The 26,542-nt window shown below is 41.4% G+C and overlaps 1 protein-coding gene across 2 annotated transcripts in view; it reads right to left on the bottom strand.

The window, feature by feature from the left end:
* Window positions 1-26,542, bottom strand: part of LOC124552408 (plectin-like) — a 219,495-nt gene that overhangs the window by 114,187 nt on the left and 78,766 nt on the right. For both annotated transcript variants that reach the window (XM_047126671.1, XM_047126672.1), the window contains exons 6-7: window positions 26,102-26,296; window positions 7,928-8,080 (exon numbers count right to left, since the gene is read on the bottom strand). In XM_047126671.1, coding sequence (XP_046982627.1) covers window positions 7,928-8,080; window positions 26,102-26,296 — 348 coding nt within the window. The remainder of the gene's footprint in view (window positions 1-7,927; window positions 8,081-26,101; window positions 26,297-26,542) is intronic.

Genomic DNA, 26,542 nt, shown 5'->3' with positions numbered 1-26,542 from the left:
CAGAGAAGCTTCATCCCATCATAGCCCTCAGTGATTCACAACCAAACAACAGGCCACAGCAGTCCACCCACGCCACCACCGCCCCACACCGAACTCAGGGTTATTGTGCGGTTCGGCTCCCAGTGGACAGCCCCCTGGGAATGTCTCATACCAGATGAGTGTAACCCTAAATGTTTGTGTGGTAGAGTAATTATGGTGTACGCGTACGTGGAGACAGTGTTTGCACAGTAATTGCTGACATAGTGTAACTGAGGCGGAATAAGGGGAAACAGCTTGCATTCGCCAAGGCAGATGGAAAACTGCCTTAAAACCCATCCACAGGCTGGCCGGCACACTGGACCTCGACACTAATCTCCCGGGCAGATTTGTGCCAGGGACTAGTACACCTTCCCAGTCAGGAAGCAGCATGTTAGACCACGCAGCTAGCCAGGTGGGCTCAGGTACAGCTTAATAAAAGATTAGAATCTAGGAATTCTACCGAGATTTCTGCTCACCATATAGAGAAGGAGCTGAGTGGTAGGCAGCTACATTGAAAAAAAAACTGCTAGATAATTTTCTGTGTGTGTATCTGCCACTCTATATGGTGAGAGGTAACCTCTCCTGTTCATTTTAGTTATTTCATCACTGATTTTCCATTGTTTAATTTTTCTTCACTAATACAAAAATACTGCACAAACATCATCTCCCTTCACTCTGAAATATGGCAAATTGTATAATGCTAAACTTTGTTACTTTTGCATTTTGATGCAATTAATAAATCTATTCAGTGCTAAATACTTTTATTTGTGCTTGGTAACAGATTGAATAATCACTCAGAGGTAAGGAGAGTCACTGTTGGATAAACTGAGGAAAGCAAAAAAGTAATTTTTCACAATGAATCTGATTTATGGAGGTATACGACAGTAAGTAATTCAGTATACAAGATCTGATCCCAAAAGTTCTACAGTTTAATCAGTGCACCAAGAATGGAAACAGTGCACTGCAACACCAGAACATAAATTCATTAATTAATTCATTCAGGTGTTCACCATAAAGATGAAATGTTGAGTTACAGACAGGCACAACGGAAGATTGTTACACATTAAGCTTTTGGCCAAAGGTTATGTCAGAAAAAGAAAATACACACACACACACACACACACACACACATTCCCACAAGCAAGCACATCTCTCTCTCTCTCAGACACACAAACACACACACACACACACACACACACACACGCACACACACACACACACACACACACACACACAAAGAAAAAAGAAAAAAAAACCATAACTGCTACCTCAGACTTCTCAGGCCAGAACCAGAGTATGCATGTGAGAGATGTGCTTGCTTGTGTGAATGCATGTATATTTTCCTTCTCTGATGAAGGCTGTCACCAAAAGATTAATGTATGATGTTCTTTTCATTGTACCTGTCTGTAACTCAACATGTCAACTTTATGTTGAGTAGCAGTCTATCCTTTCCACAATTTTTGATATTCCAGTCTGGTCTTTCCATTGTTCCATAAAATTTCAGACATGCAGCTGCATAAATTCAGCTTCTTCTTCTAATATTTTGGCTGAATACCATCCAGCCATCTCCAGATTGAGATGAGGTGACTAACGCTCCAGCAGTTGCTCTGTCCTTTTACACATGCAGTGGTTCGGTCCTTGGGTATAAAAGGACGAAGCAAGTGCTGGAGCGTTAGTGACCTCAGCTCACTCTGAGGATGGCTGGGCGATATTCAGCCAAAATATTAGAAGAAGAATCTGAATTTATGCAGCTGCATGCCCGAAATTTTATGGAACAGTCTTTATACCATGAAAACATGAAGATGGTCTTTCCATAGGTTGATTTCATTCATGGATTGTTTATCATAAATTCCACTGCAAAGGAGACTGGTGAGGGATGTATAACGAGTCAAGTAATTCGTTAACAGTTGGAAGCGGACCCTGCTGGATACATCTGTAAAGTGTAGTACCAACCAACACGGAGTGGGAACTTTGTTTCATCAAAAGATTTTCCTCAAATTTCCACACTGAAATTCTGATTTTCCCTAAACTAGTTGCTGTTGCACATGAAGGTAAGTTTTGCTTTACTAGTTCTCATGGCTGCAAAATGAAATTTTTTGACTCGCCATGTCACTTCTTAGTAGTTATTCTGAATTCAAATAGGATCAACAATTTGTTTTACCAATAATTTTGTAAGTGTTAAGCTGCAGACACTCCTGTAAATTCCTTCAGTACCATCATTCATTACCATTCTGTGCCATGCCATCTCATTTGCAATAGCCTCAAGTGTGTGAGAAATCCTCACAGGGAGATACTTTGAACAGTTGTCACTCAAATGTAATATTTGTAGTGGTGAAGGCTCACAATTTGGTCTCTGTCGACCTTAAGCATGACACTGGGAGTAAGTCTGCAAAGTATATCATTTCACTGGAATTACTGAAAAAGAGCTGAAGCTTGAATGTTCAATGCTGGTCTAAAAAGTATGTGCATTCATAAATGGACCAGTATTTATACTCTTTACAAAATTAAAAAGAAACACATTTTCTTTTGCATGAATGAAAAATTTAGAATTGCATCTCAAATTCTCACACACAATCATGCAGTGGGAAACATGGAACCTGGCAACCGGTGGAACGCAACAAACAGCCCGAGGTAGGCAACAAATCTCAGTGTGATTCATTACAAAGAGAGTCGGAATTCTGTCAGCTAACATTTCAATGTCCTCTTGAGTCTCTCAGAATTCCCTGAGCCTTTCAACATTCCATTACTTTTCCAGTAAATTCAAATTCCCTGAAAAGTCCTGATCTTCCAGGCTTTCCACAAAAGTAACTATCCTGTAACAAGTCAATAATGTCCTTGATGTGTTGTGTGATCTTTCCTGTAACTGTTGTTGTTGTTGTGGTCTTCAGTCCTGAGACTGGTATGATGCAGCTCTCCATGCTACTCTATCCTGTGCAAGCCTCTTCCTCTCCCAGTACCTACTGCAACCTACATCCTTCTGAATCTGCTTAGTGTATTCATCTCTTGGTCTCCCTCTATGATTTTTACCCTCCACGCTGCCCTCCAGTACTAAATTGGTGATCCCTTGATGCCTCAGAACATGTCCTACCAACCGATCCCTTCTTCCGGTCAAGTTGTGCCACAAACTTCTCTTCTCCCCAATCCTATTCAATACTTCATCATTAGTTATGTGATCTACCCATCTAATCTTCAGCATTCTTCTGTAGCACCACATTTCAAAAGCTTCCTGTAACTAGGACAGTGCAAATAGTGGCAAGTGTCATGACTGCTGCCTCAGACCTTCTCGTGAGCCCCAGAAAGAATTTGATGTTGGAGAAATTCCTATGCCACAAACACCCTCTCACATTACTAGTTTGTTGCTAGCTAGTATGGAGATGTTGACTAATTACTTGTCCAGTGAGCTCATGATAAAGATGAAAGATGAAAGGAAATGTGGATGCAGGTCGGGACCTAAACGCCAAAACAATTTTTCATATTAATCAGTCTTGTTAGAAAATTGTTTTGTACGTTCAGGGAAGTGTTAATAATGAACGCATTGATGTGTAATAAATCTTTATTTACTTCAAAGCCATGCATAAATTAACTAACAAAGTATTCAATTGTATCTGATTTATCTACAGTAGTAATGTATAATGGATTACTAAAGAATCAGTTTATGTCTAACATATCTACAGAAGGTATTAACTAATACATTAAGACCACTAAATGTCTTTTGCTCAAATGGGATGTAATTGCAGGTGTAGCTCAATAACACTTCCTAGCACCATCAGTAAACCTGAATTTGACGTGTATAGTGACCACATATTTCTTAATAACTCAGTAGCTGCTCAGTGTGAAGCACAATAGTTACAATGGATTCAGAAAATGCTTCATGATATTCAGAGATTTGCAGCAAGAAGATGAAGGAGGAGAATCAATGGACCAGAAAGTGCAAAAATAACAAACTCTTATGGTCAGAGTTCTAAGAAACATCTACTGTGGCATAAAGACTACTACTGTGATCTCCAAAGCTTCCTGTCAAAGTACTCTCACAGACTTTAATAACAGAAAGCAACAATGTATATGAAGAATTGAGACAACATTTCAAATATTGTTATTGACATCTGATTCTGCCTAATTATTCTCTTACAGACTTGCTAACATTGATGTCGGAAGCCACAGTGGGAGGGGGGGAGGGGATTTTTTTATGGAGAAACATGGTACTTATTTCTTCACAGTGGTTGAGAATTGCCAGGTTCATGCATAGGAATATAAATTCTCCTACGTAAAAACTTGAACTACTGTGAGCTTTACTAGTAAAAAAATCAAAAATTTATAAAATAATCTTAATATGCAGGCCATGTATGTTAGTTTAACCCCTATAAGATCTAGGCAAACTTGTTCCCTGAAAGTCTCAACTAACTGAGAGGCATATGATAACAGCCATCATTCTCACAATGCCCAGAAGCACACTGCTACTCCAGTGACACTGATGACGATGACTAGTCACCATCAAGCACAGCCATGTTTTGTATTTTGTGTGGCAGACTTTAAAACGATGCAGCACAAATCATAAAGAAGTGTGGACATATATGGTGGTGGCACGATTTCATCACTGACCTAATCATGACTGACAGCTGTGATCAGTATAATTCCACAGCAGTCAGTCACATGACAGTCGATGAGAGGAACTCTGTTGGATTTTCATCGATCTAACGTGGTTTGGAACAAAAGAATGTTACAAATCCAAATTGTCAAGACTGTACAATCAGATAAAATAAATTAAGAAAGAATTTAAATGCAGAAACTTTCTAATAAAAGCCAAAAAGCACAAAATACAATCAGGAAAGCATCATGACGTTTACACACCCCTTTTCATAACAGCATCATAGGTGCCTAGAATATGAGCAATGTCCTGCCCTTCCACCTTGTGTGAAACAAGCACACCTTCAAAAACCCTGTGAAGTATGATGCATGTCTAATAGCACTGTGGTAACAGTGGTATCTCCTACATCATGTCCCACCACTAAAAAATAATCAAATGTGCAGAATTCAGGAGCAGAAATATTCATTGTTCCATATAAAGTGTATATTACTTTTGACATGCAGCAACCATGTTCCCAACACAGAGATCACTCACTGGCAAAATATGTACAGGTTCACATATAGTGTTTCAGGATGAATATTTTGAACCACCTATTGGCATCTAGCATCCATATTTGGAAAGAGCAACTATCAGATCAGCTGAACTGCCATGGACTGCAAGTCACCAGAGTTGGTACCCTATGAGAGAGCCATACAATTTGGTTACCATAACATCCTTCTTATAAAAAGTAATCAGTAACTGTTCATTTTGTTAGGAGCAGTGGGGGTTAATTTAAGTGTCACTGCTATAACCATGTCTAAGAGTTGCAAGAAAATTGTAATAGCCAATGTCTTGTGATCATCATATTATTACAAAATAAGGCCACTGAACAGGCAATCCAGGAGAAAACAGACAAAGTGAAAGCAAAGTAATTCTGATGGGCTTGCAAAGGTCTGATGTTCAAATGGGAAGTAGTATGAGGGGCGTTAAAAAATCATGAGCAATTCTTGTTACAACTGCTGTTAAAATTTTTTAATAAAATGATGACATTACAATAATCTGCAGACTTTACACTGGGACATACTGTGATGTCATTCATTAACTTTAATGCTGTGACCATAGGTTGTATTTACAAAATGGCTAACATAATTGTTTCTTGTAAACAGCACTTTGGTTTTAAATTCCTTGCTGAAGAGAACAAATCTGTTGCTGAAATTCACCTCAGACTTTAATATCCTTATGGAGATGTGAGTATGTGTGTGAACAATCTTAGGAGATGGATGCAAAATTTCATAGATGATCTCAGTCATCCTGTGCACCACTTTTAGTTCATGTTAATGTTATTAAGAAACATCACAGATATGTCACAACCAGTTTCATTCAGTGAAAAGAGACTGTCGACAGTCCTTGTAACAAATTCTCACAGAATTGAGCCAATATGATGACCTGGAAGGTCTAATCATCTCAAGTAACATTGAATACACTTTCTGGAACATGATGAGCACACACACACACACACACACACACACACACACACACACACACACACACACACACACACACACACACTGATCACCTGGCAGAAGTGCAGAGCGCAGAGCACAGTTAAGTGCAGGAAATATGGCATGATGTGCACACTAGACTAGAATGTGCCTACAACTGCCTACAACTATATGTAAGATGATTAGACTTCTTGAGTTAAGATATCAGCCCAGTTCTGTGAGAATTTGTCATGAAGACTATTGGCAGAGCCACCTGATGATGTTCATTGAACGATACCAGTTGTGACATAGTAAACGTACCTTAATCCAGCTGTAGTGGATGTTATTAACATTAACTTCAAAGATGGAAAAACAAGTAGCTGAGGTGATTATCACTGTGGTTGCCCTCCAACTGCCTCCACTGTTCATGACAAATAAAGAGTAGTCAACTTATTACAAGAGACAGAAGTCTCACTGTGACTGAATTCAAAATAAAACTTGCAGCAGGATATAAGAAGTGCAGGAAATGATTCGAAGCTTGAGTTATCATATATGTTTGTGCCTGTTGGGTCTGACATTTATTGACCAATGACCACAAAATTAAGAAAAGAACCCATGAGGGTTGAGATTAAGATAACAACTTTTCGATGAAAGCTGGGTCTGTAATTATGAGTCTGAAATAAATGGCACCATTTGGATTCACCATTAGAAATGGAAGCAAGGGCAGAGTAATGTGCCAGTGAAGCTACAGGAAGCATAAATGCTATCTGCTACAGCTAGGCACTTTTGGAGCTCCACTGTGCACTGTATGATAAACTCCCAATAAAGAGCAATCAGCAGCACAATAATACACAGCATCACACTGCTCACGTCACTGTGGACAAAACTGTCAAATCTTTGGGAGGGAATGTCTTTCCTCCTTATAGTCCCAACTCAGCACACACTATAATTTTTTCACTTCCAAAAAAGTGAAGTCGGGAGGCCATCACTACGAGGCCCTGGAAGGTATCCGGAAAGACGTGTGTCACTATCTTTCGACAGCCTGACATGACTACTACTAAAAGAGATGTTCCAGACCACTGCAGAAAAAATTCTTTACTGTTCTGCAACTACTAGTTTATCTCACTAAAATTTTGAAACTGTGAATGTCCTGTTTCTATAGTTTCAAGATGTGTTATATATCTTCATTTTCTGGTAGAAGCCCACTTTTTCATGTTTGCTTTCAAATCTTTCATACACAGCCATCCCCCCCACCCACTGATCAATTTACAAAACCATTCACAACATTTTTGAAAGCTGTTATATAAACATAACAAGCATAGTTAAAGATGTACATCATAGCAAGTATAGTTAACGATCTGCAGAGAGCTGGAGACCATACTGAAAAAAAGTGACAAATGAGTCGTAGATTATGATGTTAAGCACAGTTTGTTTAAATGATAAAGGTTGATATTCATAACAGTGGGCTGCTCATGACTTCTAGTAAGAGATATGTATTACTGGAAACTTCAAGTTCCTGACATTTAAAAAAAGAAAAAAAAAGTTGATGGAGGGGAGGCGGGGCAGGGTACAGTTGGGAGGAAGTAATGAATACTAAAGTACAATCTCTAGATGTGGCCATGTCTAGAAGCTGCTAGGACAGTACTACAGCTAACACGTTCATATTCGTTATGGCGTCACAAAAGGTCGACACTGATCGGGCGACAGATGCGGGGACGTACACGGAGACAGAAAGCGACAAACTACGGCAGAGCTCCAGAGCGGAGCCCTAGAAGGCGAGCACAGCGTGGTGGCAGGGCCGGCCCCCGGCTCCGGAGACAGCCACGATCCCAGCTCCGGCCACAGCTGCCGCCCCGGCACCTACCATTGCTTGCAGCTGCCGCTCCAGCCGCCTCCGCACGCTGCGCTCGCCATCCAGCTGGCCCCGCAGGCACTCTGCCACCGCCTGGGACGTGTGGTCTCCTCCGTCCACTGGAGAGGCTGCTTTGGCACGCAGCTTCTCCACTTCACTCTCCACCTGCACCACAGTGTCAAATCAGTGTTAGTTGAGAGTTGTCTCTCATCAGTACAGTGAGGGAATAATAGGAACTCCTTTAAAACTGCACACCATTCACTTTGGAGTGCTACAGATGGCGTAGAACTGGCTGTCACTCCACCGCCAATGTATGTTATGCCAGTGAACTGGTGTGTGTGTGTGTGTGTGTGTGTGTGTGTGTGTGTGTGTGTGTGTGTCTGTTGTGGTGGTGTCACAAGGCTTAGGCCTGTCCCATCCCTCATTAACCCTAGGATGCCCAAGCCTTTTTTTCTAACTTGGATGCATAAGGGTGGGGGGGGGGGGGGTGTTCAGCGAGCCCACAGGTATTAAATAAGTTTACTGACGAAAAATTACAACTTTCAAAATGTTTTATGTATTTTAACTAAGGCATCGGTTTATAAATGTTGTTAATTGTTATAAATATTGGATTGAGTGAATAAAAAATTGTCATATTACAATACAAAATACAGATGTATTAATATACAATAGACTACTCTGAGTCCTCAACTTCAAGGCAAGAGACACACTTCACAAATTTTTCTGAATGCGTGTTACACACATGTTTATGACACTGTCCACAATACTGTGTTTGATTACTTAGATTGTTGTACCTCTGCTTCTCTGTTTTAGATTTTCTTACACAAATATGGCACCGACCTTTCCCTGCAGGAGGCTGACGTGTTGTCACTTCTTTGATTTTCTTTTGTAGAATAGTCTCCATTGATTGAGCAATTTGGTTACATAACCTTCTTGCTTTGGCACTTCTTTCTTCTACCTGCGATTTCACTAGTTCCATCCCAGCTTGCAGAAGATAAACTTTCCGTTTGTTGTGTTTCTTTTCATTCCATCTTGGATGTTGCTGGATGATTATGGTGGTAGCATTGATAGCGCAAATGTCGATGAGAGAGTAAAATACAGATAGAGGCCATCTCTTTGTTCCCCTCTTGCAGGTGTACATATGCGCCATTTGATCTATGGTATCAATTCTACCTTTAGTGGAATTATAATATGCATTTATCTCGGTTTTATTCTTCTCTCCTCCAACAGTGCCTTTATCTTGGCGCATTGTTGACAACATCAGTAAGTTTTTACTTGGTTTCATTTTTGCTGGGTAGGACACCAAAGTTACTGGAGGCCTGTCCGCAGCTCGTGGTCGTGCGGTAGCGTTCTTGCTTCCCACACCTGGGTTCCCGGGTTCGATTCCCGGCGGGGTCAGGGCTTTTCTCTGCCTCGTGATGACTGGGTGTTGTGTGATGTCCTTAGGTTAGTTAGGTTTAAGTAGTTCTAAGTTCTAAGGGACTGATGACCATAGATGTTAAGTCCCATAGTGCTCAGAGCCATTTGAACCATTTGAACTGGAGGCCTACCTGTTGGGAACTGCACTAACTCACTGCAAGTTTACAAGATAAATAACAGCTGACTGACATCAACAATCACTTCCTCTGAAAGGAAACCGATTGTTGTAAATATCAAGAATACCAACCAACAATAAACTAACTTGTTGTAGAGATGAGAAATACGAAATCCTACTAAGGGAAATTTTCTATAGCATGGAAGCCTAAGAGGGGGTTTGTTGGACCCATAAAAAGTTTATTTTTTCTTTCAAAGCAGGCATTTTCTATAAAATATATTGACACTAACGTTTCATAAAATAGCCAACAAACAACAACGCAAAGGGAATATGTAGTATGAAAGTTACTTGGGCAAAAGCAGGGGACATAAAAAAATTGTGGGTTCAATGAACCCCCCCTTAGGCGTCCTAGGGTTAAATCGACCAAGACTTATACGAATAATTGTAAGAACATATTAAAAAAAGGATGCTGTGACTTACCAAACGAGAAAGTGCTGGTAGATAGACACAATAAAAAACACACAAACACACACACAAATATTAAGCTTTCGCAACCCAAGGTTGCTTCATCAGGAAAGATGGAAGGAGAGGGAAAGACAAAAGGATGTGGGTTTGAAGTGAGAGGGAAAGGAGTCACTCCAATCCTGGGAGCAGAACGACTTACCTTAAGGGGAAGAAGGGACAGGTATACACTCTCACACATCCGCACATATACAGACACAAGCAGACATTTATTGTGTCTATCTACCAGCGCTTTCCCATTTGGTAAGTCACAGCATCCTTTTTTTAATATATTTTTCCCATGTGGAATGTTTCTTTCTATTATATTCATATCATTAATTGTAAGAATAGTTATTATTATTATGTTCTTTAAGTTTGTTTTTGGGTTTTCAGAAATACTGTGGGAAGAAAGTTTATTTATGTTGCAGATAACGTGGAAGACGTTGCCCAACGATCACCACGAAAGTTCGACGTAGCGGCAAGTGGGCAAGGAATAAAATGAATGCTGCAAACTAACGCGAGCCATGGAAGAGCCTGGGCCACCAGGGCAAAAAGCTTCCTAGGACATTGTTGGACAACGTCAAAGGAAGAGATATTCTGCTTTCTCTTTGTAAACAGATCGGTCGAGTCTTGAAAGGTTCATGTAAAACGTATAGGCGGGCGACACATTAGGTGGGACCCGATGCCTGTAATACTTCCACAGTTATTAAAAAGTTGTTAAATGGCAAAACCAATAATTCATCATTTATATAGATAAAAAGTAGTAAAGATATAGGAAAGGAAGAGTTGCGGCATCAGAACGAAAAGTGATACATCGCTCAGCAATGAAGAAGGATGTAAACAGCAGGTGTTACATGGTGAGAACAAATCAACTGATAAAATAGTAAGTCTGTAATTAAGCATAAAGCCATGTAACACTGCACTGTGTGTCTGTGTGTGTATGTGTGTGCCCGCATGCACATATGTACCAGTCAACAGCATGGGATCAATCAGACCTGGTGGCCTACCGATAAAGCATGTCCCTAGAAACTGAAAAGTTGTGGTACTAAATCTTGGCTAAATCCTGGAAAATTTCAATCAGCCATTTATGTAGAATTCAACTCTCACTCGTGTGAAGTTTCATCAGAAATGACATCCTTTCAGATTCCACATGAAACTGTAGGCCCCTTTTCTGCCAAGTTGGATAACTGGCATAGGTCACGGAAATGCTAATCACCAAATTGGCATCCAATTGGAAGGAAACTTCCTGGCAGATTAAAACTGTGTACCAGACCGAGATTCGAACTCAGGACCTTTGCCTTTCGCGGGCAAGTGCTCTACCAACTGAGCTACTCAAGCACGACTGCCAGGATGTTTCACATCAGTGCACACTCCACTGCAGAGTGAAAATCTCATTCTGGAAGGATCCCCCAGGCTGTGGCTAAGCCATGTCCCTGCAATATCCTTTCTTTCAGGAGTGCTAGTACTGCAAGGTTTGCAAGAGAGCTTCTGTAAAGTTTGGAAGGTAGGAGACGAGGTACTGGCGGAATTAAAGCTGTGAGGACGGGGCGTGAGTCGTGCTTGGGTAGTTCAGTTGGTAGAGCACTTGCCCGCAAAAGGCAAAGGTTCCGAGTTCGAGTCTCGGTGCAGCACACAGTTTTGATCTGCCAGGAAGTTTCATATCAGCTCACACTCCGCTGCAGAGTGAAAATCTCATTCTGGATCCAGTTGGAAGACTTGCACCAGGACACGGTGCAACACTAAATGATTATTATCACTAACACAGTCAGGTGGGTCGATGGGATGTGACAGAATGGCAGAAAGAAACTATTACACTGGGACGTGACTGGTACTTAGGGTTCTGTGACTCAATCGGTAAAAATGGAACCCTTATAGTATTGCTTTGTTGTCTGCCTCTCTTTCTGACTTTTAAGACCCCTTTTTCTCAAAAATGTGTACGTGTATCAAGATTAAATTTATGTCACAAACTGAGGTATATGGTACCTCAACAATGTAAAAACATTTAAGCTTCTAGGTCAGTGGAATTAAAAGATACCACCACTTATTTCACACATTTTGATGCTTGTAAACTCACTCATCAAAACCTACAGCAAATTTTCTGTTGAACTATAATCATGAAATTTGTCAAGAAGCATGGTTTCAAAGTACAAGTAAAGGAAAAAAATCCAAAAACTGTTAATTAGTATTATACCACACAAAAAAATAAACTTTGTCATTTTTAATTACCTGTCTATCTGTTAAGAAGCCTTTGTCTAGATCTATCAAGGTGACACTTGTGTCATTTACTAACGTCTATGGTCCTTTGGTAGTATAAAAAGTTTAAGCTTCTAAATCAATGCATTTAAAAGATTTGGGAATTTATGTCACATATTTTGATACTTGCAAAATCACTCATCACAACTTACAGGGTACTTCTTGTTGACCCAGAATCATGAAATTTGGCAAGAGGCAAGGTTTTGTACCACGAGTAAAAGAAAAAACTCCAAACACTGTAATTATATTACATATCTACATCTACATCTACATGGATACTCTGCAAATCACATTTAAGTGTCTGGCAGACAGTTCCTCAAACCACCTTTAAAATTCTCTATTATTCCAATCTCGTATAGCATGTGGAAAGAACGAACACCTATAGCTTTCTGTACGAGCTCTGATTCCCCTTATATTATCATGGTGATTGTTTCTCCCTATGTAGGCCGGTGTCAACAAAATATTTTCCCATTTGGAGGAGAACGTTGGTGATTGGAATTCTGCCTCAACAAAAAACACCTTTGTTTTAATGATATCCACCACAAATCTTGTATCATTTCAATGACACTCTCTCCCCTGTTTTGCAATAATACAAAACGTGCTGCCTTTCTTTGAACATTTTCAATATACTCCGTCAGTCCTATCTGGTAAGGATCCCACACCGCACAGTAGTATTCTGACAGAGGACGGACAAGTGTAGTGTAGGCTGTCTACTTAGTAGATCTGTTACATTTTCTAAGAGTCCTGCCAATAAAATGCAGTCTTTGGTTAGCCCTCCCCACAACATTTTCTATGTATTCCTTCCAATTTAAGTTGTTCGTAATTGTAATTCCTAGATATTTAGTTGAATTTATAGCCTTTCGATTTGACTGATTTATCGTGTTACTGAAGTTTAGTGGATTCCTTTTAGCACTCATGTGGATGACCTCACACTTTTCAGTATTTTGGGTCAACTGCGAATTTTTGCACCATACAGGTATCTTTTATAAATCGTTTTGCAATTTATTTTGGTGTTCTGATGACTTGACTAGAAGATAAACGACAACATCATCTGAAATCAACCTAAGATGGCTGCTCAGATTGTCACCCAAATCGTTTCTATACACACATCAAAAAAAGTTTTGCATCACCCCGATTTCCAGAACTCCTGAAGACAGACATTGAGTGTGAATATTGTATCACAGACATAGTCCCTTTGACTGTTCAGAGATGTCACTCAATCTGCCCAAAGATGTAAACAACCATGAGTGAGCACTGCCTATTAGGCAGAGGGGTCCGACAGCCAATCAGTTCCAGTCAATCCACCAGGAAGGAGGTACATGGCTCGTGTTCTCTATGGATCAACCATGCCTAGACAGTCAATACTGTGGTTTGGTCACATCTGCATTGTTACTTTGTGCCAGGAAGGGCTCTCAATAAGGGAAGTTTCCAGGCGTCTCAGAGTGAACCAAAATGATGATGTTCAGACATGGAGGAGATACAGAGAGGCAGGAACTGTCAATGACATGACTCGCTCAGGCCGCCCAAGGGTTATTACTGCAGTGGATGACTGCTACCTACGGATTATGGCTTGGAGGGACCCTGACAGCATTGCCACCATGTTGAATAATGCTTTTCGTGCAGCCACAGGACATTATATTACAACTCAAACTGTGTGCTATAGGATGCATGGAGCACAACTTCACTCCCGACGTCCATGGCGAGGTTCATATTTGCAACCATGACACCATGCAGTGTGGTACAGATGGGCCCAACAACATGAATGGACTGCCCGCTCAGGGTTGGCTTCATCTTCTCTTCAATGATGAGTGTCACATATGCCTTCAACCAGACAATCATCAGAGACATGTTTGGAGGCAACCTGCTAATGCCGAATGCCTTAGACGCACTGTCCAGCGAGTGCAGCAAGGCGGAAGTTCCCTGCTGTTTTGGGGTGGCATTATGTGGGGCCGACATATGCTGCTGATGATCACGGAAGGTGCCATATTGGCTGTACAGTACATGAATGCCATCCTCCAACCAATACTGCAACTACACTCCTGGAAATGGAAAAAAGAACACATTGACACCGGTGTGTCAGACCCACCATACTTGCTCCGGACACTGCGAGAGGGCTGTACAAGCAATGATCACACGCACGGCACAGCGGACACACCAGGAACCGTGGTGTTGGCCGTCGAATGGCGCTAGCTGCGCAGCATTTGTGCACCGCCGCCGTCAGTGTCAGCCAGTTTGCCGTGGTATACGGAGCTCCATCGCAGTCTTTAACACTGGTAGCATGCCGCGACAGCGTGGACGTGAACCATATGTGCAGTTGACGGACTTTGAGCGAGGGCGTATAGTGAGCATGCGGGAGGCCGGGTGGACGTACCACCGAATTGCTCAACACGTGGGGCGTGAGGTCTCCACAGTATATCGATGTTGTCGCCAGTGGTCGGCGGAAGGTGCACGTGCCCGTCGACCTGGGACCGGAGCGCAGCGACGCACGGATGCACGCCAAGACCGTAGGATCCTACGCAGTGCCGTAGGGGACCGCACCGCCACTTCCCAGCAAATTAGGGACACTGTTGCTCCTGGGGTATCGGCGAGGACCATTCGCAACCGTCTCCATGAAGCTGGGCTACGGTCCCGCACACCGTTAGGCCGTCTTCCGCTCATGCCCCAACATCGTGCAGCCCGCCTTCAGTGGTGTCGCGACAGGCGTGAATGGAGGGACGAATGGAGACGTGTCGTCTTCAGTGATGAGAGTCGCTTCTGCCTTGGTGCCAATGATGGTCGTATGCGTGTTTGGCGCCGTGCAGGTGAGCACCACAATCAGGACTGCATACGACCGAGGCACACAGGGCCAACACCCGGCATCATGGTGTGGGGAGCGATATCCTACACTGGCGTACACCACTGGTGATCGTCGAGGGGACACTGAATAGTGCACGGTACATCCAAACCGTCATCGAACCCATCGTTCTACCATTCCTAGACCGGCAAGGGAACTTGCTATTCCAACAGGACAATGCACGTCCGCATGTATCCCGTGCCACCCAACGTGCTCTAGAAGGTGTAAGTCAACTACCCTGGCCAGCAAGATCTCCGGATCTGTCCCCCATTGAGCATGTTTGGGACTGGATGAAGCGTCGTCTCACGCGGTCTGCACGTCCAGCACGAACGCTGGTCCAACTGAGGTGCCAGGTGGAAATGGTATGGCAAGCCGTTCCACAGGACTACATCCAGCATCTCTACGATCGTCTCCATGGGAGAATAGCAGCCTGCATTACTGCGAAAGGTGGATATACACTGTACTAGTGCCGACATTGTGCATGCTCTGTTGCCTGTGTCTATGTGCCTGTGGTTCTGTCAGTGTGATCATGTGATGTATCTGACCCCAGGAATGTGTCAATAAAGTTTCCCCTTCCTGGGACAATGAATTCACGGTGTTCTTATTTCAATTTCCAGGAGTGTATATTAGCAGCATATTGGCGAGGCTTTCATCTTCATGGACGACATTTCACACCCCAATTGTGCACGTCATGTGAATGACTTCCTTCAGGATAACGACATCGGTTGACTAGAGTGGCCAGCATGTTCTACAGAGATGAACCCTACCGAACATACCTGGGATAGATGGAAAAGGGCTGTTTATGGACAATGTGACCCATCAACCACTCTGAGGGATCTACGCCAAATTGCCATTGAGGAGTGGGACAATCTGGACCAACAGTGCCTTGATGAACTTGTGGATAGTATGCCATGATGGATACAGGCATGCAGTAGTGCAAGAGGATGTGCTACTGCGTATTAGAGGTACCGGTGTGTACAGAAATCTGGACCATCACCTCTGAAAGTCTTGCTGTATGGTGGTACAACAGGCAATGTGTGGCTTTCCTGAGCAATAAAAAGGGCAGAAATGATGTTTATGTTGATCTCTATTCCAATTTTCTGTACAGGTCCCGGGACTCTCGGAACCAAGGTGATGGAAAACTTTTTTTGATGTGTGTAGATAAGGAACAGCAAAGGGCCTATAATGCTACCTTGGGGAACACCAGAAATCACTCCTGTTTTACTCAATGACTTTCCATCAGTTACTAAGAACTGTGACCTCTCTGACAGTAAATCACAAATCCAGTCACATAACTGAGACAATATTCCAAAAGCATGCAATTTCACTACAAGCCGCTTGTGTGGTACGGTGCAAAAGCCTTCCGGAAATCCAGAAATAAGGAATCAGTCTGGAATCCCTTGTCAATAGCACTCAACACCTTCATGCGAGTAAACAGCTAGTTGTGTTTCACAAGAATGATGTATTCTTAATCCATGTTGACTGTGTGTCAACAGACCATTTTCTTTGAGATAATCCATAATGTTCAAATGCAATATATGTTCCAAAATCCTGCTGCATATTGACATTAATAATATGGGTCTGTAATTTAGTGGATTACTCCTACTACCTTTCTTGTATATTGGTGGGAACTGTGCAACTTTCCAGTCTTTGGGTATGGATCTTTTGTTGAGTGAACGATTGTATATGATTGTTAAGTATGGAGCAATTGCATCAGCATACTCAGAGAAGAATCTAAACAGTATACAGTCTGGACCAGAAGACTTGCTTTTATTAAGTGATTAAGTTGCTTCACACTCCGAGGATATTTACTTCTACATTACTCATGTTGGTGGCTGTTCTTGATTCGAATTCTGGAGTATTTTCCTCGTCTTCTTTTGTGAAGGCATTCCTGAAGGCTGCATTTAGTGACTCTGCTTTGGCAGTACTGTCTTCGGTAGTATCACCATTGTTATCACGCAGAGAAGGCATTGATTGTTTCTTGCCGCTAACTACTTCTCATACGACCAGAATCTCTTTGGATTTTCTGCCAGGTTTCGACACAAAGTTTTGCTGTGGAAACTACTATATTCTTTTTCTTCTTTTCATTAGAAATTCTGTAACAAACATACTAGACCAATATTACTGAACGCAAACATGAGGGGGAAACTTGGTTTTGTCTCCTGCAAGGTTTGGTGCGTGGTCCATTCCTGTTCTCATTCCTTGCACTGGTGGTGGTGCCAAAAATTCTGCATTATTTATCAGCACTGTTGACATATAATAATATAGGAACTTTGATGCCACAGCCACCCCAAGGAATTTTCCCCACAGAAAAAAAACAGCCAACTTCACATGTAAAGCATAACCTAAATGTAATTTTAAATGTGAATAGCTGATTGACAATCAAACTGTCAGTTTGAAACCTGTAATGGCATTATTTGAGCTGAATAAATAGTATTATTAACAGTGGACAGTCGCTGTTTCTACTTTTTGTAAGAATTAGTCTCTAATTGCTTTCAGTTTTTTCACACAAAATAAAGCTATTTAAATAAAATCACCATGCAAAGAGAGTTAATGCATTGATGTTCAGCAAAAAGAAGTGATTTGTCAAATCCAGTGAGGCAGTTTTGAAAACCAGTGCTCAAACATGGTGTCCTAGAGTGAAATATGAGGGTAAATCAATAAGATTCTGTACTTATTTTGTAACTGTCTTTAAGTTGGCAGTACTGCTTAGTGCGCCCACTAGCCCCAGATGGCATTATTCTCTTTGCTTGTGACTCATTTCAGCATTGTTACATCTGTCCGTCTTGTGAAATAAAAATTGCTGCACCACTCTCTATCTGCATCAGTGAACAACAGCATTCTGTTATCAATTTCTTGTGGTCTGGATAAGTACCAGCAGCTCAAAGCTGTAGAACACTTTCAGCACAATATAGGGGAAATACTTCACCACAGAAAGTGTTCACCAGCAACATGAAATGTATACCCAACAACCCTCAGCTGTATAATGGAATGATGAAAATGAAAATCTGTGCTGGACTGACACTCAAACGCAGATTTCCCACTTTACGCAAGCAGTCAGCTTAGCCACTTTGGCTATCAATGCACAACCCATGGCCCCACCAAAACTTCCATATGTCATCATTCCTGCATCACAACCTGTACTTGTACACACATTATGTAACTCCCATGTAGGTGAGGGCATTTTATTTGAAAATTAATGCCTTTAATCAGCAGATAAATACAATATCACAGTGTCATTAAGAAGAATAATGCAATGTACCTCCAGACATGGATGCCTATAACAACAGTCACTGCAGTGACTACAGTCATTACAAAATACATGAAATGTATTCACAGTTGTGAATACAAACAACCATCAGCTGTATAAGGGAATGCTGTCAATGAAAATCTGTGCTGGTCGGGACTTGAACCCAGATTTCCCATTCTATGTGAGCAGCCGGCTTAATCACACTGGCTATTCGAGAACAATCCATGGCCATACCCAAACTTCTATATCTCATCATTCCTGCATCACAACTTGTACTCATACACAGCAAATTTCAATTAACATGTCTTCCCCTATACAGAAATTAAATAACGTGTACACGACTACAGGTTGTAACAAAGGAACATTAACATATGGAAGCTTGGATCTCGTCACATGCCATGCATGGATAGGCAGAGCAGTTAAGGTGACTGTTTGCATAAGGCAGGATATCTGGGTTTGAGTCCTGGCCCGGCACTGATTTTCATTGCCATCATTCCCTTATACAACTGACCAGTGCTCATACTCGCAACTGTGAATACATTTCATATACACTACTGGCCATTAAAACTGCTACAGCAAGAAGAAATGCAGATAATAAACGGGTATTCATTGGACAAATATATTATACTACAACTGACATGTAATTACATTTTCATGCAATTTGGGTGCATAGATCCTGAGAAATCAGTACCCAGAACAACCACCTCTGGCCGTAATAACGGCCTTGATATGCCTGGGTATTGAGCCAAACAGAGCTTGGATGGCATGTACAGGTACAGCTGCCCATACAGCTTCAACATGATACCACAGTTCATCAAGAGTAGTGACTGGCGTATTGTGATGAGCCAGTTGCTCAGCCACCATTGCCCAGACATTTTCAATTGGTGAGAGATCTGGAGAATGTGCTGGCCAGGACAGCAGTCAAACATTTTCTGTATCCAGAAAGGCCAGTACAGGACCTGTAACATTCGGTCGTGCATTATCCTGCTGAAATTTAAGGTTTTGCAGGGATCGAATGAAGGGTAGAGCCATGGGTCGTAGCACATCTGAAATGTAACGTCCACTGTTCAAAGTGCCATCAGTGCGAACAAAAGGTGACCGAGACATGTAACCAATGGCACCCCATACCATCAAGCCGGGTGATATGCCAGTATAGCGATGATGAATACACACCTCCAATGTGCGTTCACCGCGATGTCGCCAAACATGGATGTGACCATCATGAAGCTGTAAACAGAACCTGGATTCATCCGAAAAAATGATGTTTTGCCATTCGTGCACCCAGGTTCGTCATTGAGTACACCATCTGTGATGTAGCGTCAAGGGTAACCGCAACCACGGTTTCCGAGCTGATAGTCCATGCTGCTGCAAACATTGTCAAACTGTTCATGCAGATGGTTGTTGTCTTGCAAATGTCCCCATTTGATGACTCAGGGATTGAGACATGGCTGCACGATCCGTTTCAGCCATGCGGATATGATGCCTGTCATCTCAACTGCTAGTGATACGAGGCCACTGGGATCCAGCACGGCGTTCCATATTACCCTCCTGAACCCATCGATTCCATATTCTGATAACAGTCATTGGATCTTGACCAACACGAGCAGCAATGTCACGATGCGATAAACCGCAACCGCGATAGGCTACAATCCGATCTTTATCAAAGTCAGAATCGTGATGGCACGCATTTCTCTTCCTTATACGAGGCATCACAACGACGTTTCACCAGGAAACGCCAGTCAACTTCTGTTTGTGTATGAGAAATCGGTTGGAAACTTTCCTCATGTCAGCATGTTGTAGGCATTGCCACTGGTGCGAACCTAGTGTGAATGCTCTGAAAAGCTAATCATTTGCATATCACAGCATCTTCTTCCTGTCGGTTAAATTTCACATCTGTAGCACATCATCTTTGTGGCGTAGCAATTTTAATGGCTAGTAGTGTATTTCATAATGGTTGGTTCTTCTTAACAACACATGCATTGCAATATTGACATCATTTACCAGTAGATTTAACAATTTAAAAATGACCAAACAAGAGTGTAGAACCAGGAAAGAACAGAACATCCTGTCACATCTATTGTTGATACCAACACAGAGCACACCCGTGGCACGATTTTGAATAACCAACAACCGATTTTTAATAAAATGGCTAACCACATGCACATTAGTCACAGTTCTGCACATGAAATCGTGCACAACAGGCTCATGTTTCATAAGTCTGTGCAAGACAGGTCTCAAAACAATTGGATGGAGACCACATGTGCAATTGTGTGAGAATCTGTCAGCAACTACTGCACCATGCTAATGAAAATGAAATGTTTTTGAAACAGGTCATCACTGGAGGTGAAACACAGGTTCATCTCTTGGAACAAGAAAGAAGAAAAAAAAAAAAAATAACAAGAGCCAACCCTCGGGGTCAACAGTAAATACTCAATACTACAGTGATATGCTTTGCAATGAGCTGAAGCCTGCAATTTGAAACAAATGCTGAGGTCTGTTGTTAAATGGCATCCTTTTTAGGGTTCTGTGCCTCAAACAGTAAAAACAGAACCCTTAGAGGATTGCTTTCTTGTCTCTCCATCTGTCTGACTGTCTGAAACTTCCTGGCAGATTAAAACTGTGTGCCAGACCAAGACTCAAACTCAGGACCTTTGCCTTTTGTGGGCAAATGCTCTGCAAAGTCCGCAGGAGAGCTTCTGTGAAGTTTGGGAGGTAGGAGACGAGGTGCTGACATAAGTAAAGCTGTGAGGATGGGGAGTGAGTTGTGCTTGGGTTGTTCAAGTGGTAGAGCACTTGATCATGAAAGGCAAAGGTCACAAGTTCAATTCTTGGTCCGGCACACAGTTTTAATCTGCCAGGATGTTTCATATCGGTGCACACTCCACTGCAGAGTGAAAATCTCATTCTGTCTGTCCTTCTGTCTGTCTGTTAGACTGTTAAGAACCCTTTTTCTCCAGAATGGGAAGACATACCAAGTTATGTTACATATTAAGGTCTATGATCCCATGGTGGTGTACAAATTTTAAGCTTGTACATCAATTCAGTCTATATATACTGCCATGTATGTTACATATTTTGATACTCTCAAAACTTACTCATAATAAACTATAGGATATCAAAACTTACTCATAATAAACTATAGGGTACTCCCCATTGACATAGAATCACAAAAGTTGGCAAGAAGCAAGGTGTCACAATTCAAGTACAGGAAAAATCTTAAAATTGTTAATTTCTAAGTATATAACATGAAAAAATATTTTGTTTGTCATTTTTATCCATCTGTCTGTTTGTCTGTTAAGATTCATTTTCTCTTCAATATGTTGCATATCACATTCAAATTAGCATTACATACTAAGGACTATGGTCTCTTGGCAGTGTAAAAATTTTAAGTTTCTAAGTCAATACAGTCAAAATATATGGCCATTTATGCCACACATTTTGTTCATCGAAAACTCACTCATCAAAACCTATGGAGTACCTCGCGTTGATCTAGAATCATGAAATTTGGCAATACATTAGGTTTTACAATATAAGCAAAGGAAAAAGTCCAAAAATTGTTATTTTGTAATTATACACACACAAAAATTTTTTTTCATTTTTCATCCCTCTGTCTGTTTTTCTGTCTGTCAGCTATGACACCCTCTTTCTCTTGAACAGATTGGCATATCAAGTTCAAATTTAAGTCACATACTAAGGTCTATGCTCCCTTGGCACTATAAAAGATTTTGGCTTCTTAGTTGATGCAGTCAAAAGATATGGCCACTTATGTCACATATTTTGATATTCACAAACTCACTCATCAAAACATATAGGGTACTTTCCTGTTGATGCAGAATCATGAAATTTAGCAAGAAGCAATATTTCACTGTAGAAGTAAGGTAAAAAATCTGAAAACTGTTAAATTGTAATAATATCATATAAAAAATATCTTTTTGCCATTAGGACATACACTGAATTCATCACCCGTCAAAAGCATAACAGATGAACACTTTACTACATCCGAACATAAAACGTAACTTGTGGTCATGTTTTCGCACTTCTTTCCGTATGTTCAGGCTAGTCTGAGGAACTGCTCCATGGTCTTGGCATTTCTGGGACTGATTTCTTGTCAGTATCTATATCGAAAACAGGCAAAAATTGTTGAGACTCTTGATTTCCAGGATGGGTGAACTACTTATACAATTAAATTTGTACAGGACCTTCAGTGTACAAGTCCTGTTCGCACTTGACCATTTGTTTGCATTAGAATGCGTGGCCACATGTGACCACATACATCATTCAAACTCTTCAGAATATGCATTTCAAAGTGTTGGAGCATTGTGTGTACAGTCCTGATTTCACCTGTCAAATTTTGATCTGCTTGGGTCACTTAAAGATGAGTATAGAGGTGAAGGAACTGTAGCACTCATGACTCTCTGCTCAACTGAAAAACATTTTTCTGTGGGTATTGAAAAGTTTGTCCTGTGACAGACCAAGTGCATTGAAAAGTAGAGTGACTAGGATAGAATTTTTTTTTTTTAATAAATTAGAAACATGTGCGGATACTTTTTAATTTACCTTTCCAATTTGGATGCAATTTAAATCCCAATTAAGATACTGAGGCAATGAAAAATACTAATAGTTTCATCCAGAAATGTGGAATAATACGAAAACTGCTACGGAGGAAGGCAAGAATGGAATATATGAGGTGTTTGCGAAAAGTAATGACACACATTTTTTAGAATGCAGTCACTGAAGCTGTGTTTGTGTTGTGTCTTATGAAATTGGAACAGCAGAACTCAGAACAATGTTATGCCATCAAAGTTTTATGTTAACTTGGACAATCCATGAGTGTGACCTTTGAAGAGTGAAGGCCAAGAACACATTGAAGATGAACCCTGAGAACACACTGAAGAGGAACCTCTCTCAGCAAGACCCCCAACTTCAAAAACTGATGAAAACATCAAACACATGCATGCTTGGAAATCAGATCAACATTTAACAATAAGGATGATGGGTGACCTGTTAAACACTTTCACCTACATCAAATTTTGACTGAACTTTGCGTATGCAAGAGGTTTGTGCCAAAATGGTGCTGAAAAACCTTACACCTGAGCACATCCGCGAGGATCTCATCAGCACGGGTCTATGGAATGAAAAACTAATCTAATCTAATCTAATCTAATCCAAACAAGGACAATTGAAGAAACCTGTGCATTGATCTTCTTGGGAGGATTGCCTATGACAAGTTCAGTTGTGCGATCATAGGTGATGAATTTTGGATTTTTTAGTACAATCTTGAGACAAAGTGGTTAAACGAGAAGTGGCACACTGAGACATCTCCTGGACTGAAAAAAGCTTGAATAAGGAAACCAAAACAATGCTGATTTGCTTTTTTGACAGTAGTGCTACTATGTATAAGGGATTTTTTCCTCCAGAACAAACTGTCAACCAAGCATTTTACAAATATGTCCTTGAAAGGCTCAGGAAAAGGGTGAATCAAGTGAACACTGACATTGCAAACAAGTAGATGCTGCATCCTGTCAACAACACATGTCAAATGGCCATTTCCATCACGAAATTTTTGACTTCGAAAGGCATTCCAGTTGTTCTGCAGCCCCCCTGTTCACCTGATCTGAGTTCTCATGACTTTTTTCTTTATCCAAAATTGAAAAAGTCTTGAAAGGATGTCATTTTGGGACTCTGGAGAACATTCACAAGAATGAGACCAACACGTTAAAGGCCCTACTAGTTGCCACGACTAGAAACAAAGACTCTACTGGTACATAGCTGTCAAAGGGAACTACTTTGAAATGGACAATATTGTTACTTGAAAAAAAAAACTGTGGTAGATAAAAAATAAAAAGGAATACAAACATCTCAAAAATGAGATCAACAGGAACTGAAAAATGGCTAAGCAGGGATGGCTGAAGGACAAATGTACGGATGTAGAGGCTTATCTCACTAGGGGTAAGATAGATACTGCCTACAGGAAAATTAAAGAGACCTTTGGAGAAAAGAGAGCCACTTGTACGAATATCAAAAGCTCAAATGGAAAAGCAAAGAAGGGAAAGCAGAAAGGTGGAAGGAGTATATAGAAGGTCTATACAAGGGCAATGTACTTGAGGACAATATTATGGAAATGGAAGAGGGTATAGATGAAGGTGAAATGGGAGATACGTTACTGCTTGAAGAGTTTGACAGAGCACTGAAAGACCTGAGTTGAAAAAAGGCCCCGGTAGTAGACAACATTCCATTGGAACCACTGACGGCCCTGGGAGAGCCAGTCCTGACAAAATTCTACCATCTGGTGAGCAAGCTGTATGAGATAGGTGAAATACTCTCAGACTTCAAGAAGAATATAATAATTCCAATCCCAAAGAAAGCAGGTGTTGACAGATGAGAAAATTACCAAACTATGAGTTTAATAAGTCACATCTGCAAAATAATAATGCGAATTCTTTACAGATGAATGGAAAAACTGGTAGAAGCCGACCTCGGGGAAGATCAGTTTGGATTCCGTCGAAATGTTGGAACACGTGAGGCAGTACTGACCCTATGAATTATCTTAGAAAATAGATTAAGGAAAGGCAAACTTACATTTCTAGACTTAGAGAAAGCTTTTGACAATGTTGACTGGAATACTCTCTTTCAAATTCTAAAGGCGGCAGGGGTAAAATACAGGGAGCGAAAGGCTATTTACAATTTGTGCAGAAACCAGATGGCAGTTATAAGAGTCGAGGGGCATGAAAGGGAAGCAGTGATTGGGAAGGGAGTGAGACAAGGTTGTAGCCTCTCCCCAATGTTATTCAATCTGTATATTGAGCAAGCAGTAAAGGAAACAAAAGAAAAATTCGGAGTAGGTTTTAAAATCCATGGAGAAGAAATACAAACTTTGAGGGTCGCCGATGACATTGTAATTCTGTCAGGGACAGCAAAGGACTTGGAAGAGCAGTTGAACAGAATGGACAGTGTCTTGAAAGGAGGGTATAAGATGAACATCAACAAACACAAAACGAGGATAATGGAATGTAGTCAAATAAAGTCGGGTGATGCTGAGGGAATTAGATTCGGAAATGAGACACTTAAAGTAGTAAAGGAGCTTGCAAAATAACTGATGATGGTCGAAGCAGGGAGGATATAAAATGTATACTGGCAATGGCAAGGAAAGCGTTTCTGAAGAAGAGAAATTTGTTAACATTGAGTATAGATTTAACTGTCAGGAAGTCGTTTCTGAAAGTGTTTGTATGGAGTGTAGCCACGTATGGAAGTGAAATGTGGACGATAAATAGTTTGGACAAGAAGAGAATAGAAGCTTTCAAAATGTGGTGCTACAGAAGAATGCTGAAGATTAGATGTGTAGATCACATAACAAATGAGGAGGTATTGAACAGAATTGGGGAGAAGAGGAGTTTGTAGCACAACTTAACTAGAAGAAGGGATCGGTTGGTAGGACATGTTCTGAGGCATCAAGGGATCACAAATTCAGCATTGGAGGGAAGCGTGGAGGATAAAAATCGTTGAGGGAGGCCAAGAGATGAATACACTAAGCAGATTCAGAAGGATGTAGGTTGCAGTAGGTACTGGGAGATGAAGAAGCTTGCACAGGATGGAGTAGCACGGAGAGCTGCATCAAACCAGTCTCAGGACTGAAGACCACAACAACAACAGATAAAAAATCAGTCTCCTTACTCTTATCACTCACATCATAACCACAGAAACCTCCAAGACACAGTTGATGCACAGGAGATTGATATTGAAACATGCTCCATGGGCAGAAGGCCGCACTCATATAAGTGCTGCCTCCTCCATGCAGCTATGGTGCATTGCCCATACCTCTGCCCTCCTCTGCCTCTCCCTGTCCAGATCTGCACGGAGTTCCTCTGCCTCCAGTCTCCGACGCTCCTCTGCCTCCAGCTGGCACCTCAGCTGCTCCACAGAGTCCTCCAGAGCCCTCCTCAGCTCACGTTCTGTCTCCAGCTCATTCTTCATTTGCTCCAGCTTCAGATGCATGTCTTCCTCCAGTGACACCTAAATACCAGATACGACATCAGACAAACGGTTCAAATGGCTCTGAGCACTATGGGACTTAACATCTGAGGTCATCAGTCCCCTAGAACTTAGAACTACTTAAAACTAACTAACCTAAGGACTGACACCACACACGTCCATGCCCGAGGCAGGATTCGAACCTGCGACCATAGCGGTCAAGCGGTTCCGGACTGAAGCACCTAGAACCTCTCGGCCACAGTGCCTAGCCAACATCAGACAGAAAGT

Source organism: Schistocerca americana, chromosome 10 (genome assembly GCF_021461395.2).
Source record: "Schistocerca americana isolate TAMUIC-IGC-003095 chromosome 10, iqSchAmer2.1, whole genome shotgun sequence".
Lineage (NCBI taxonomy): Eukaryota > Metazoa > Arthropoda > Insecta > Orthoptera > Acrididae > Schistocerca > Schistocerca americana.
This window is presented reverse-complemented; position numbering and strand designations above follow the sequence as displayed.